This window comes from Lotus japonicus, chromosome 6 (assembly GCF_012489685.1).
Source record: "Lotus japonicus ecotype B-129 chromosome 6, LjGifu_v1.2".
In the NCBI taxonomy this organism is placed as follows: Eukaryota; Viridiplantae; Streptophyta; class Magnoliopsida; order Fabales; family Fabaceae; genus Lotus; species Lotus japonicus.
Window position 1 is genome coordinate 17,598,144 of NC_080046.1, and position 14,367 is coordinate 17,612,510.

General features: G+C 41.1%; 4 protein-coding genes across 6 annotated transcripts; 3 read left to right on the forward strand and 1 right to left on the reverse strand.

Annotated features, from left to right (window-relative positions):
* The first annotated feature begins 258 nt into the window (after window positions 1-258).
* LOC130722895 (uncharacterized) lies at window positions 259-1,974 on the forward strand. The gene has a single exon (XM_057573778.1). The coding sequence runs from the start codon at window positions 424-426 to the stop codon at window positions 1,702-1,704; it is 1,281 nt and encodes a 426-aa protein (XP_057429761.1). The 5' UTR covers window positions 259-423; the 3' UTR covers window positions 1,705-1,974.
* A 2,350-nt stretch (window positions 1,975-4,324) lies between these two features.
* On the forward strand, window positions 4,325-8,062 carry LOC130724672 (PKS-NRPS hybrid synthetase cheA-like). 2 transcript variants are annotated; one of them, XM_057575950.1, is made up of 5 exons: window positions 4,325-4,620; window positions 4,864-5,038; window positions 5,167-6,344; window positions 6,435-7,587; window positions 7,697-8,062. In XM_057575950.1, exons 2-5 carry the CDS (start codon window positions 4,883-4,885, stop codon window positions 7,886-7,888), a joined length of 2,679 nt encoding a protein of 892 aa, XP_057431933.1. In that variant the 5' UTR covers window positions 4,325-4,620; window positions 4,864-4,882; the 3' UTR covers window positions 7,889-8,062. The 2 variants fall into 2 exon arrangements, with proteins under 2 accessions (XP_057431933.1, XP_057431932.1); XM_057575949.1 differs by having other exon boundaries at window positions 4,326-4,620; window positions 4,878-5,038.
* Window positions 8,063-8,416: 354 nt separating this feature from the next.
* Window positions 8,417-9,682, forward strand: LOC130724673 (uncharacterized). Of its 2 annotated transcripts, XM_057575952.1 has the most exons (4): window positions 8,417-8,845; window positions 8,930-9,031; window positions 9,106-9,171; window positions 9,264-9,682. In XM_057575952.1, exons 1-4 carry the CDS (start codon window positions 8,486-8,488, stop codon window positions 9,321-9,323), a joined length of 588 nt encoding a protein of 195 aa, XP_057431935.1. In that variant the 5' UTR covers window positions 8,417-8,485; the 3' UTR covers window positions 9,324-9,682. The 2 variants fall into 2 exon arrangements, with proteins under 2 accessions (XP_057431935.1, XP_057431934.1); XM_057575951.1 differs by having other exon boundaries at window positions 8,417-9,031.
* LOC130725030 (protein MAIN-LIKE 1-like) lies at window positions 9,629-13,951 on the reverse strand. Its single transcript, XM_057576293.1, has 4 exons — window positions 13,198-13,951; window positions 10,813-11,803; window positions 9,971-10,731; window positions 9,629-9,889 (listed from the first exon to the last, which is right to left on the reverse strand). The coding sequence occupies exons 2-4, from the start codon at window positions 11,801-11,803 to the stop codon at window positions 9,629-9,631; spliced, it is 2,013 nt and encodes a 670-aa protein (XP_057432276.1). The 5' UTR covers window positions 13,198-13,951.
* Between the last annotated feature and the right edge of the window lie 416 nt (window positions 13,952-14,367).

Consider the following 14,367-nt stretch of genomic DNA (forward strand, 5'->3'; position numbering starts at 1 on the left):
TTTCTATTTTAGATATTATTAAATTCAAAATTAATTGTGAGTTAACAAAATGAAGGGATGTGATTGAATGATGGTGTAAAACTTATTTACAAATGTGTTAAAAAACATGTTTAATGAAACTTCCTAATTTTTTGAAGTCTTTGTCGGTTATACTGTACTGTGATTTGTATATCATTATTGTTTAACTAATACCATACCCTCATTCATTATGATCCATAAACTAAGAGCAGAAACTATATATAAAAGTAAAACCATTCACACCGCAGTTCCTTATTATCTCTCTCTTCCCATGTTGATATTATAAATTCGCGGGTTGTTAGGCTCAGGACCAATCTCTATTTGCGTGCATATCTAGATTTTCTACCACCTGCCTCTTTAGATCTTAGAGGAAATTGTGTTGAGTGTGTACCTTGCTTTCACAAAATGGCTCCAAAGGTGCTACTTCTCTCTGTTCTCTTGTTCCTTTTCGTTTCTGTTTGCTTCAGTTCCTGCTCTGAACCTCAACTAGGAAGCAAACACTTGTCAAGAAGTAGCAGAAGAATGCTGGAGGAGGAGGATTCTGAAAATGAACAAGAGTTTGAGCAACCACTGAAGAAGAAACCAACCAAACCAATCACCACCAATCTTTCCTCCAAAAACCAAACCAAATCCATCAAATCCAATAACAACAACCTCTCCTCCAAAAACCAAACCAAAACCACCCTCAACGCCTCCACCTTCAAGAAACTCAATTCCACTTCCATCAAGATCAAGAAGCTAAACAACTCCACATCAAAATCCTTCACTAATTCCTCAAAAACCAGCACCACCAGCAAGAAACAATTGGATCTCACCAAGCTAGCAGGCGCAATCGCCAAGAACAAAACAACAAAAGCAACCACCGCCACCGACACAAAGAACAAGATCAAGGTAAATCCAGGTCATATTGAAGAAGAAAAGCTGAATAAACAGAGCAATAAGAAAAAACAATCACCACCCAATTGGATGTTTGAAGATGAAGATTCTGATTTGGTTTCAGACTTCAAAGATCTACCAATCAGGTTTCAGAAATCATTGATCCCGGACCTGGAACGAATCTCAACAACTTCAAAGTCTTACTTCACAAGAGCCAACAAGGAATTCACAAAAGGATTCAAACCTTACGTTGGTAACAAATACGCACCCACCATTGCAACTTTGCTATCATGTGCATTCGTTCTGATCCCATTGCTTTTAGCTTCTCTTGTTTTGAACAAGATCAAAGCCTATTTCTCACTTCAGAAGCTCTTGCTCTTCATCCAAGCTTACCTCTCTATCTACTTCTCAATCCTCTGCCTCTCTTCTTTTGTTACCGGGCTTGAGCCGCTGAGGTTTTTCTTCTCTACTTCGCAGTCGAGTTATCTCTTCCTGCAGGTTATCCAAACGCTAGCTTATGTTCTCTACCTTCTCTTGCTTCTCATGTACCTTGTTTTGGTTTTCTCCACGGACTCTGGGCTAGGCTCGAAGTTTTTGGGCCTAACCCAAACGTTCGTGGGGTTTGCTGTCGGGTTACATTATTACATGACGGTGTTTCACAGGGTGGTGTTGCGGCAACCGCCCAAGACCAATTGGAAGGTTCACGGGATTTACGCCACGTGTTTCTTCGTGATTTGTGTCCTTGCTGGGGCGGATAGAAGGAAGAAGAGTTACTTGGAAGAAGGTGGAGAAGAAGGGAAGAAAAATTAGCTAGCTCAATAGTTAGTTACATTTTAGTTCCTCTCCTTATTTCATCATTTTGACTAAAAGAAAAAATTATCCAAAGCAACATACAAAGCTTGTTCATGTGATGTAATGCCGCAAGGCTAGCTATGGCTTTTCAGCCAGAAAGCATTCAAATTCATTTCATAAATAAGTGGAATTCGGGACATATAACAATTGTATGATTCATCATTTTGTAAGTCTCATATTGTAGCACTTCATCACTTCCTCAATTCAATTTCTGGGCTATTGATTTCACTGTTCTCTTTAATATATACTACATTTTAATGTCATACCTTGGGTTTGAATTTAAAAAACAAAATCTTGATATGGAATCTGTCTCTCCTTTTTTTATATTTTTATTTATATACTTTCACTGCAAAGTTTAGAATCTTCGAATACATCTTTATGTGTTTCCGTGTTTTTTCAACTGTTGCCGCGTTGTAATTGGCAGGTTCCTCTTTTACTTTCCAAGAATTCAGTTCTCCGAAGTAAATACGTTTTTACCAACAGAAGCAATAATTGGTGCGGTCCATCTATCCTTTATCCTTATGAGTAATGTCAAATACAGTGCTGAAAGAAAGTCGCAAATAAATCATAGTACAACTAGTTCAAGAATATGTTGAATTTCATATTGGAAAGATTCAGCATTTTCCATAAAGAAATGAACTCATAATAGTTCTTTTTCTTTTTCAATTTATCCAAGTCATTAGCAGCAGCTTTGGTGAAATGGCCTTTCCTCCAAAGCACCATGACGCAAATGGGGTTTCTTGCAGCCTGGGTTGACTATAACCTGAGCTTTTTCCTTAACCAAACCTTACTTCGTAACCTTAACGTACTTTCTTTCTGACAATATCATAGTTAGGCCATCGCCACATCAAAAAGGTTCTTTGACCTTTCTTTTTTTTCTTAAAAGAAATGGGGCCTTACTTATTATTTATGTTTTGGGAGGATGAAAGACAAAGAAAGGGATCAGGGGAAAGACAATGGTCTTGATAGTCTCTTTAGATTAGAGCGAACTATGGAGATTGAACCCACACGTGGTGGATTCACAATACCCTTCGAACATACTAAAATGAAAAAGCCGCCCACGTAGCGGTAGAAGCTACGACTTCTTCATTCAGGGCTTACTTGCCAAGTACAACAACAACGGATTCTGTACCAGCCATATTTCACTAGGTGTTCCTTCTCCGTTCGGGATTTCTTATTTAGCCAGATCGGCGCCTTTAGACTAGAATGGGGGCATTCTCATACCCAGTTAATTATGCTACGTCAAGAATGATTGAAAGGTACAAGGGTGAGGCTATGATAGTAATTCAAGTAAAACACCGACGCACTCTGATTCCATGTGTCAGTGCCATGTAAAATAAACAAACAAAAACATTGCCATTTGGTGTAGAGTTTAGTGCCTGTTTGGCATCCCGTTAGAAACTGGTGTTTGAATTAACGTGATTTTGTTAAAATGATTTTGAGTAAAATTGTGTTTGAGTAAACGTGGTTTATGTTTGGATGATTTGTAACAAACGTGATTTTAAAATAATGAATACGGTTTGGATGATATTAATTGAACTCATCTTTGGAACTATAATTTAAAAAATAGATTATATTTATATTATTAAATATAGTTTTAAATAAATTATGTATAATAAAATCATAAATTATACTATTTCTTTATTATGAATATTTTCCAATTTTCATTACTAAATATAAAATAAAAAAGAAACAAGATACACGGACACCAATTTTCATTTCAATTTGGTTAGATATGAAATTTCATCTCCTCTTTCTTCTTCGTTGGCTATTCTCCCAATTCAAACCCAGAAACAGAGGAACCAAAAACAGAGCAAGAAATGAAATAGATATGAACAGATCCATTAGATCTCCAAAATCCCCTTCTTAAAAAATCACCAACAGAGGTGTGCGAACAGAAAACGAACAGAGAAAGGACGGCGGACCAGTGGACGCCGGAGGGAAAACGGCACAGTGCGAACAACGGTTTGGTGGATGGATCTGAGCAGAAAATAAACAGAGGTGAGTATTTTCACCCATCAACGCTGAACGCCCAACGCCAACGCTCGAATTTTTAGATTCCAAAAAAACGTGATTTTGATGCAAAAGAGCGTTAACGCGTTAAGGAAAACGCAGATCCAAACGGCTCGGCGAAACGGCAAAACAGCGTTTACGGCAACGCAACGCACGTTTGGCCTCTCCAACGCCAATCCAAACAGGCCCTTAATTTATGTGCACTGATGGTGTAAAGTTTTTTTACACCGTTAACCAATCAGATTTCAAGGATGTGAGAAAATATTTCTTTTTATTCAATTTCATTAATTGACGTGGCGTGACATATCATTGAAATCTGATTGGTTGAATGTATAAATAAACTTTACAGTACCGTCGGTGCATCATCATTTTCCGAGCTCTGGATTTGGCACCCCAGGGCTTAGAAATGGCACCCCAGATTTTTTAAAAAATGCCAGAACTACCCTTTCGGACACCGGGTATCCGTAACACTTCGGAATCCAAAGTTTCGAATAATACCTTGTTGAATCTGACACTTAAACGACAGACATAATTCGGAAACGGACAATCCGAAGTACTTCGGATTGTACGAATCCGAAGTACTTCGGATTCGTTGAATCCGAAAACCTGTCGCACACTGCCACCTTTTGAGCACCATTACTCCTCCACCACCAACTCCATCACCATTACTCATCCACCACCAACCCCATCACCACCCCCCCAATACAATCAGATTCAAAAAACTCCACCACCACCACTCTTCCTCTTCTTCCTCCACGTTTGTTTTCCTCCCCCTCACCACCATCTCCTTCCAAGTTCCACTTGCTCCACCCTCAACCACCATCTCCTTCCAAGTTCCACCTTGCTACCAAGTTCCTTCTGGTAAGTTTCATTTCTCTCCCCCTTCATATCCTGCTTTACTTATCATTGTAGTTACATTTCATTGTTGTTTGTTGGAAGTTCGTTTTGCACCACCATTGTTTGCTTGTATTCTGATGCTGTCGAGCTTGATACGGATTGTCTGTATCCGAACAAATTCGGATTGTCTTTATCCGAACGAGTTCGGATTGTCTGTATCCGAACGAGTTCGGAATCCCAATGTCCGAAGTAGTTAACCAGTTGCAGTTTGTTACATGCAGGCTGAATGACTGAACCGTACCTATATGAAGAAGATTTACTGGTTGATGCCGCATGCGATGCCGCATGCGGTTCTGGGAATGTTGAGCCTCCTAGCAATATCATTCCGTGGGTGCCCCCTCGTATAAGCGTGGACGCCACACATTTATTTACAACTGACCAGGTATTCATTGAATAATTTTTGTTGGAACATACTACTATGTATTTGGAAAATGATGTGATGATTATTGAATAATTAGTGATGGTTGGTAGGATGTTTTATTTCTAAAGCAATATGTTATCATTGAACAGATATTTGATACTCGTGATGAGCTTGAACAATGGGCTAAGAATGTTGGAAAGGCGAATGGTTATGTGCTGGTGATTGCAAGGTCTGACTATGCTATAAGTGGAGGAAAGGTATTTGTTACTATTAAGTGTGCGAAGCATGGTATTTACAGGCCATACAAGGACCCGAATACATTCAAGTACAAAAAGACCGCATCACAAAAGACTGATTGTAAGTTTAATCTCAAAGGACGACCTACGAAGGGTGATAGAATGTGGTGGCTGAAAGTGATGGATGGTAAACACAACCATGAACCAGCTAAATCACTAGTTGGACACCCCTACGTTGGTCGACTAACAGAGGAAGAGAAGGGGCTTGTGGGCACCATGACTAGTACTTGGACTCCACCGAGACAAATACTAGCGGCATTGAAGGAAAACAATCCAAGTAACTTGACTACAATCACTCAAGTTTACAGTTGCAACAAAAGGTTTAAAAAAGAGGAGAGGGGACCATTGACAGAAATGCAACATTTGATGAAGAAGTTGGTAGAAGCCAAGTATGTTCACTTTGAAAGGCAACAAGCTGATTCAAGTGAGATTAGGGATCTCTTTTGGGCTCATCCTGATGCGGTCAGACTCTTCAACACATTCCCTCATGTGGTCATCATGGATTGCACGTACAAGACAAACAGATATCAGATCCCCTTGCTTGAAATGGTTGGTCTCACTTCTACGGGGTTGACTTTCTCCATAGCATTTTGCTACATAGTTAGGGAGCACACAATTGACTATGTTTGGGCCTTGGAGTGCATGAAGTCTCTTATTGCCGATGATGCCAGATTACCTCAAGTGATTGTGACTGACAGAGATTTGGCTTTACTGAGTGCTGTTAAGCAATGTCTTCCCAATTGTACCAATTTATTATGCCGGTTCCACATAAACAAGAATGTGGAGGCAAAGTGCAAAGTGTTGATTGGCACGGATGATTTTGCCCTTTCAGTGATGGAGAACTGGAAATGCTTGATTTATGCTGAAACAGTGGAACAATTTGATGAGGAATGGAAGGAAATGTGTGTCATGTGTAAGGACTTCCCAGATTTCATATCCTACATTTCTACTACATGGGTAAAGCACAAGGAGAAATTTGTGAGTGCGTGGACCAATTCTGTGTTGCATTTTGGAACTACAACGAGTAACAGGTACAATGCACACTTTATTGGTTGTGATCTTTCATTTCATAGTCTTGCTTTATTAGCAGAAATTGATAGAGTATGATCTTTTGTATGCAGGGCTGAAAGTGCACACTCAACCTTGAAGAGGATGCTGAAAGACGGCAGAGGTGACTTGTGCGCCTCGTGGGATGCAGTGGATAGGTTGACCACTGTACGACACAATGAAATCAAGGCATCATTTGAGCGCAGTATCAACCTTGTAGAACATCGTTTCAAGTCGCCCATGTATACAAATATCAGGGGATTTGTGTCCAGAAAGGCCATGCAACTCATGGAAGATGAACAGAACAGAGTGATGCGTGATGGTTGTGGATGCGCATTCCAAGTTACCCATGGGCTTCCTTGTGCGTGTGCACTTCATAGTTATGATAGAATTCCGTATGAGGCAATCCATACTTTCTGGAAGATACTTGGTTGGGACCATGTACCCATTGGGAGTCAAGCCTCAAACCAAGGAGACCTCAAGTCAGAGATTGATGGCTTGACCGCTTATTTCAACACTTTGGATGTTGCGGGCCAAAGTATGCTAAGGAGGAAGGTAAAAGAGCTATATTGTCCTTCTAGTAGTTCACTGTGTCCTCCTCAAGTGAAGATAAAGCCCAAGCGCTCGTCCAAGGCTATGGAGAGTAAACCACCTAGTCAACAAAAACCATCCTTACAACGTGATCCTTGTTATTGGGAACATGTTAACAATAGCCTCAAGCCAACACCTAACAAAGTCTCTTGTCCTCGAAGCAAGAAGTCTAAGAAGAGCAAGCAGTCCTCCACCAGCATATACTTGGATGATTTGCCATCTTTCTTCCATCAATATATAGAAAAAGTCATAGATGTTATTGCAGATGGTAATTGTGGTTATAGATCAGTTGCTGCATTGTTCAGACCCGACATAGGTCAAGACGGTTGGGCTTTGATTAGGGAAGAGTTGCTTGTAGAACTCTCAAAGAATACCGCTTACTATAGCAACATATTTGGTTATGAGAGGGTTCAGTCTCTACAAAATCGTCTCATCCTTCCGATTGGTACAATTGCAACGGAAGACAAGTGGATGTCTCTACCGGAGATGGGGTACCTCATTGCTACGAGGTTGCAAGTTGTCTTCATCTCCATTTCACTAAAAGGTTGTTACACTTATCTGCCATTGAGAGGAGGCGCCCCACCGGAAGTACATCCCGTTATAGCAGTTGGTCACGTCACCAACCACTTTGTTCAGGTATAACTTTTATGAAGTACCTTACACTCGCTTGTCACGTTAAATTAGTATACTTTGTACTCAGCCACTTTGTTCTTATCTAACTTTATTGCTATACTCTCAAATGTAGCTAAAGCTTAAGCCGGGACATCCTATGCCAACAATAGCTCCCCAATGGCCGTTTTTGGCCAAAGAACCCACCGACCAATGGATCTTCCCGTATGCGGCGCGTTTGGCTACATTTACGGCAGAATTGAATGCTTGGATTGATCCTACGGGTGGTCCTCAAGAGAATGTCTTTATAGACCTTGGAGAAGATTGAGACTAGGATTGATGTTTGTAGCAATGACATATGTACAACTAATTAGAAGTTCAAAGTATTATGATGTAGTATTAAACTATTTCTCATGTGCATTTTATCTGTTTCTGCCCTGCAATGTAGCTGGTTATGAGAACTTGTGATTCTGCCTGCATTGTTTCTGGTACTGTCATTTTAACTGGTTAAGCACATTTCGGAACTTTTGTTTCCGAAGTACTTCGGAACCACGGAGTCCGAAATCTTTCGGACGACTCCTTTCCATTTCCGTGTCATATACTTAAATTTGGCACCCCCAAGTTTAAACAATCTTCGACATTTAGGTTTCCGAGACAGTTCGGATTTATAGGATCCGAACAACTTCGGAATCTGGGGATCCGAACGTTAATTTTTTTTCTCATTTTAATTTTAAGTCTCTCCATCACTATCCACAACCAACCACAACCAACCTCATTACTCTCATCCAACCACAGCCAACCTAATTACTATCAACCACCAACAACAACCAACCCCATTACTCCTTCATCTATAAATTTGCTTGATTTAAGCCTTCTTGTATTCATCCTCTCCTTTCATTCTTTCAACGAAACCTTCAAAATCAAAATGGAACAAGATTTGCCCACCTTCATCCGCCCTTGCAAACTCCGAGGCAACTCTTCTGCAAGTTCTCGTCCTCTCATTCCCGGCCCTGCTGGTGTTGTCCAGGCCGCCATGATTCAACGCAGCTCCACCACCGACGGACACCTCATTCCAACCCAACAATTTGTTAGGCGCGTCGTCGAAGACGGTCACGACACTGATCCCGATTTTCACTCCAATGCTTGGCTTTCAGCCCTGCAATTAGGCGGATCTGCAACTCCTCTGGGTTCAATCACTCACCATCTAGAAAGGGTCGATCTCATCGTCGCAGTTATCAAATCATGCACGCCAAACGGATTCGGCGATGTGTCAGTTACCCTGAAGGTATTTCCATCTTCCGCGTTCTTTTTCATCAATGTCATGGTATTTAAATGTCCTCTGTCAATGCCATATGGGTTTGAGTTGCAGGATCCTACGGGCACTGTCGGTGCTAGTGTCCATCACAAGGTTTTCACTGAAAGCGAATTCGCGAAGGACATAAATGTTGGATCTGTTATGCTTATCCAGAAGGTTTATTATTTCTAACCGACTTGACTATTGTTTCTACTTCTTTAGACAATTTGAACATTATTTCTTCCTTTTAGGTAGCTGTGTTTTCTCCTAGAAAATCTAATTGTTACCTGAACATAACATTGCCCAACATAGTTAAGGTATGGAAATCTTTTTTACACATATATAATTAAAATAAAAGTGACTGTGGATTTTTACACATCTCAATTTTCGTTTATGTGAATTTTCACAGGTATTCTCCAGTGACTGTGGACCTCCATCTGAAACATTCACCGACATTACAGAAGATTGATTAATGTTATTTGGCTAATTTTGAATTATTTGCAACTTTAAAAAATCCTTGACCTGGATTATGTAGGCTATGTTGCGTCCCTTGAATTATGTACGTTATTTTGCTTCAATTGGATTATGTGCGTTATTTCACTTCCCATTGGATTTTGTTTGTTATTTTACCTGATTTAAAAAGAGATAAAAATGTAATCAAATCAAGTAAAGCGTGATAATGTGAAATCCAAACTAATAATGCGATAAAAGTACAGACCGATAATAAAGCGTGTATAAACTAATAATGCGATAAAAGTACACATAATAATAATGTCACTGCCCCCTGCCCCTACGACCCACCCTACCCCTACGACCTCTGCCTCCGCCTCTGCCACCTCCTCTATCTCCGCCTCCTCCTCTGCCTCGACCTCTGCCTCCTCGTACACCAACGAAAGTGACGCCCTGGGTCCTGCTCAAGTCTCTGATGACAGTGAGGCACTTCTCTAATAAAGTGCGGGAGCGTGTATCTCTAGGGGGACCGTCGTCGACCTCAAGTCCCTGCTCTAGCAAATCAACGGCCCGACGCAAAGAAGCCTGAAAATAAATCAATATACATGTTAGTAAACCGCATACACAAAACCACAAATGCATAAAGAAAATTAAGTTCACACTTACCACAGCACTGAGATCGGCCCTACTCTCATCCGGGATGATGAACCGGTGAGATACACCGGTGTACCAGTCCAGGTAATCATCTACTGCCGCTCCATCCACTATACTAGGGACCCCCCCTGGAATCAAGTGTGGCTCATAATCCTGGTATGCTGCATCAACGACCTCCGCAGCAGAACTCATGCCCATCACAACAGATGGGTGTCGCGGGATAGGCTGCACGTACCCAAACTGCCGCATCACACGCTCAGGAAGATGAGGTCGCACGGCCGTCCGGATGGGAGTCCGGATGTAGCCTGAGTATAAAGCTCGGACGTCCAGCTCTCTGTGACTCCTGTGCTCCTCATACGGTGTCCATATGACGTCCTCTGCCGTCATCTCATCGAAGAGAACTCGCCTCTCCATCAGTCCAGCATGCCCAGCCCGGGACTCCATCCACCTGCACGCTCTGGGCTGGTCCTCCGTGTACTCGGGGACCTCAATCCGCTGAATAATGGTGGGTGGGAAGTGCTCAAACACCCAAGCTACCAGGAGGGAAGAACAACCGCTCATCTGCTTGGTCTTCCTCCGTGAGGCATGACCAAGTGCATCATACAGTGTAGCTAGTGCAATGGCGCCCCACGCATACTCTGACACCCGATCAAGGTGCTGCAGCATGCCGATCCAATGGACAGAAGTGTAGTGTCCTCCACTCTTGTTCGCAAACAAGGTCGAGCCGAGGAGGTGAAGTAGCCACATCCGTGCTGCATGGTCATGCCGATGCTCTAAAGTACAACAAAGAAACCATTAATCATTTAATTCACATATAATAGTTGCAAATAAATTAAGTATACAGTACAACTAACCAGCAAGAGCCCTAGTGTAAAGAGTCTGCAAGAACCCGAATCGCAAGCCAATGGTCTTCACCGCCTTAAACTCCATGATGTAGTCCGTGGCTACCCCTCCTAAGAGCAGAACACAGGTCTCCGCTGCCTGTTCTCTGCTGGCCTGTCCGGGAGTATAAAACCTATCACCCATCGGCAAATGAAGTATAGATGACACGTCATCCAGGGTGATGGTCATCTCCCCGAATGGCATGTGGAAGCTGCTGGTATCCTCATGCCATCTCTCGACGAGGGCAGATAGAAGGGGTGTGTCTATCTCCAGATAGGTGCAACTGAAGAGCGGATAGAGTCCGGTCCCCTCCACACGCTGACGAACAGCGCTCATATCGTCTCCCTCGCCCTCACATGTCAGCTTTGCCAGCTTCATCCCAGCGCTGGCAAACTTCAACACACCTCTATCGGGGTAACGCGGGTCGGTGCCTATAATATGATGCCACAGACACGGCGCAACGTGATGTGGGTAACGGACCAACAGTGACAGATCATCAGGCCCCCCTGGAAACGGTGCCTCTGTCTGGACTGGCACCTCATCCCGTCGTGCTCCAGCATCACCCTCAAGCTCCACACCAACCTCAGGCTCCACATCAACCTGAAGCTCCACATCAACCTCATGCTCCACATCAACCTCATGCTCACTCTCTGTCGAACTCTGAGGAGTCATCTGACGAGAAGGCGGAGAAGGCTCGGGAGTCGTCTGACGAGAAGGCGGAGAAGGCGGAGAAGGCTCAGGAATCATCTCACAAGGGTCTCGACGCTCCTCATTTGATGTCCCACCAACATCCTGGTCCTCACCAAATCTGCCTCTGACTCTACGAAAAGAAGCATGCAGCCGTCTGTGGCGATCCTCAACATCATCCGGGGCTGTGTGGCGATCCTCAACATCCTCCGTGGCATCATGGGAGCTCCCAGCAACATGTGATTTCCTGCGCCCTTGGCTCTTCCTCTTAGCCATCTATTAAAAAATAATACTAATCAGATAATTGTAAAAGTACCAATTGATGAGCTTTATAACTGAATATTCATGCAATCAGCAAGAGATATGTACCAAGACAGATTATCAAGTATGTTGAGGATGTTTAGATCAACTTTTCTTTAAACATGATCAATATTAAAAGAAACAAACAGAAGTGGAACAATGCAAGCATACTATATAAATCTGGTTACATCAGCCCATTATCTTCAATTATTGTTGGAGGTTGGTTTAACACTTGGTGACTATACCCTAGCTGAAATGTGATTAGTGAATGTTAGCATTATTGACATGATCAGCTGTGTTGATACATAAGATTTTGAGCTTAACTCCTATTGATAACATCAACATGAGACTAGTACTGTCCCTCTATTTATAATACATCTCTTTCACCCCCTTTCTTCTCTCACCAAGAACCAACATCCCACAAGAATTTAAATGTGTTCTAGTGGTGAAATCAATCACTATTGAGCAATTCTGTCATTAAATCATGCATAACTCATGAACAATTCTGTCATTAAATCATGCATAACTCTGTCATTAACTCTAGAGCAATTCTGTCATTAAATCATGCACAACTCTAGAGCAATTCTCCCAGACTTTCAATGGTAGCTAACTCCATAACATTCTGTCATTAATCATGCATAATTATGTAGATAACTGGAATTGGAGTCAATAGATGAGTCAATGGTAGCTAATTTTACACAGCAGCACCAAAGATACCAAATATGGCATCAAAATATTTGCACATAGTAAAACAAACAGAGGTCTGGTTATTGTTCCATTAACATGGTATAGTCTGGTCACAGGATTTGTATAAATTGGATAGTATTAGAAACCTGAAGGATAGTGCTACTGCTTACAAAAAATATATGCAGCTACTGACTTGTTACAGACCAAAGATTGAGATAGGATCTGGGCAGGTGAGATAGGATCAGATTTGTTACAGACCAAAGATTGAGATAATGGTAATATTTTGGGACCCAAATACTCCATGGTATTAGTACTGAATGATTTCTTCCTTAATGTTTTTGTTATAATAGAAAATACATTGGGAAAAAGACATAGTAATCAAACTAGGCAATATAAATTGGATAGTATTAGAAACTTGAAGGATAGTGCTACTGCTTACAAAAAATATATGCAGCTATGCAGCTACTGACTTGGTGTCTTGAGTCTCAGGTATAATTACATGAATTTCAACTTTAACTTGTCTATCATTTAGTCCCATTAGCATGATTTCTCAATGATGACACACGTATACATACTTCCTATATTTATTGTTCCACAGCTACCATTTCATGCAAATCAAAAGTTATGCTAGAAAAGAGTAATGGTTCTGTCTCAATTATTCATGAGATTGAGAGTAAGTGTACCTGAAACAAGATAAGTCAAGTTCTCCCTTTGTGCTCAATCAAATCTTTTTGCTCAAGTTCTTAAGTTCAGAGGGGAATTTCACAGTTTCAACTGCTTGCCTATCAATAAAAACTAATGGATCAATGTTAAGAAAAATAAATGCAAACATGGTAGATAACAGGTGAGAAAATGCAGCTTCCAGAACTCAAAACTCAGGGTAGATAACAAACAGTGAAAGGGATGTGGATTTCAATTCGTTCTGGGGTGTGAAAACATGGTGCCCGTTCATGAACAATTTCACCCAACAATTTCACCCAACAATTTCACCCAACAATCAGACATCTTCAAATCGCTAAAGCCCTAAATCCACAAATTAATTTCAAGAATCCCTAAAACCCATTCGAATCCCTAACCCTAACAAGAAGATGACGAAGATTACCTCTATTGCAGTTGACGAAGAAGATGACGAAGAAGAGAGCTCCGAAGAAGATGATGAAGAGAGAGCTCTGATGAAGGCGAGCTCGATGAAGGCTGTGAAGGTTTGGAGGGCTTCGGAAATGGAAGTTCAAGAAGGATTTCGGAATGAAATGAGAAATGAGCCCGTGTTTTGGATTTAATAGTAACAGTGTTCGGAACTTTACCATCCGATGCATATCGGAATCGATATATCCGAAATATTTCGGACATTGGTAGTCCGAAATAAAACACGGAGGGGCATAATAGTATTTCCCCACTTTTAAGTGGGGTGGCATTTCTAAGCCCTGGGGTGCCAAATCCAGAGCTCTCATTTTCCTCTTTGGTATATGGCATCATATGACAGCCACAATAGCATATCTTAGCCAGAATAAAGAGAAAGCTTGAGCTTCATGTAAAGCAAATAGAACTTAATTTCTGGTCCTGAGAAATTATTCATAATAATGGTGATAAGTATCTTTTTTAAGACATAAAATTTACCCGAAAGAAAAAAAATATTAAAGGTGCTCTCTAAATCATGATAATTAATTTAGGTTATTTCATAATATTTTGATGCGTATCTTAAAAATCCAGCTCACAACACATGTCAAAATTAAATATTATTATTGGGCATCTTATGAGTAAGGTAATTTTGCAAAATATTTATCAAAGATGATCAGACCTTGTATTATATAGCGTTAAAATTACTTTAATTGTATAGATTCAATAATATTTTG

What these genes read in the sequence shown, in the direction of transcription:
- LOC130722895 (XM_057573778.1), top strand. Translation starts at nt 424, where the DNA reads ATGGCTCCAAAGGTGCTACTTCTCTCTGTTCTCTTGTTCCTTTTCGTT.
- LOC130724672 (XM_057575950.1), top strand. Translation starts at nt 4,883, where the DNA reads ATGACTGAACCGTACCTATATGAAGAAGATTTACTGGTTGATGCCGCA. An exon ending in ATTTATTTACAACTGACCAG is followed by an intron (nt 5,039 to 5,166) that starts GTATTCATTGAA and finishes ATCATTGAACAG; the next exon opens with ATATTTGATACTCGTGATGA. An exon ending in GGAACTACAACGAGTAACAG is followed by an intron (nt 6,345 to 6,434) that starts GTACAATGCACA and finishes TTTTGTATGCAG; the next exon opens with GGCTGAAAGTGCACACTCAA.
- LOC130724673 (XM_057575951.1), top strand. Translation starts at nt 8,486, where the DNA reads ATGGAACAAGATTTGCCCACCTTCATCCGCCCTTGCAAACTCCGAGGC. An exon ending in CTGTTATGCTTATCCAGAAG is followed by an intron (nt 9,032 to 9,105) that starts GTTTATTATTTC and finishes TCTTCCTTTTAG; the next exon opens with GTAGCTGTGTTTTCTCCTAG. An exon ending in CATTGCCCAACATAGTTAAG is followed by an intron (nt 9,172 to 9,263) that starts GTATGGAAATCT and finishes GAATTTTCACAG; the next exon opens with GTATTCTCCAGTGACTGTGG.
- LOC130725030 (XM_057576293.1), bottom strand. Translation starts at nt 11,803, where the DNA reads ATGGCTAAGAGGAAGAGCCAAGGGCGCAGGAAATCACATGTTGCTGGG. An exon ending in TTACACTAGGGCTCTTGCTG is followed by an intron (nt 10,732 to 10,812) that starts GTTAGTTGTACT and finishes GTTGTACTTTAG; the next exon opens with AGCATCGGCATGACCATGCA. An exon ending in GGGCCGATCTCAGTGCTGTG is followed by an intron (nt 9,890 to 9,970) that starts GTAAGTGTGAAC and finishes ATTTATTTTCAG; the next exon opens with GCTTCTTTGCGTCGGGCCGT.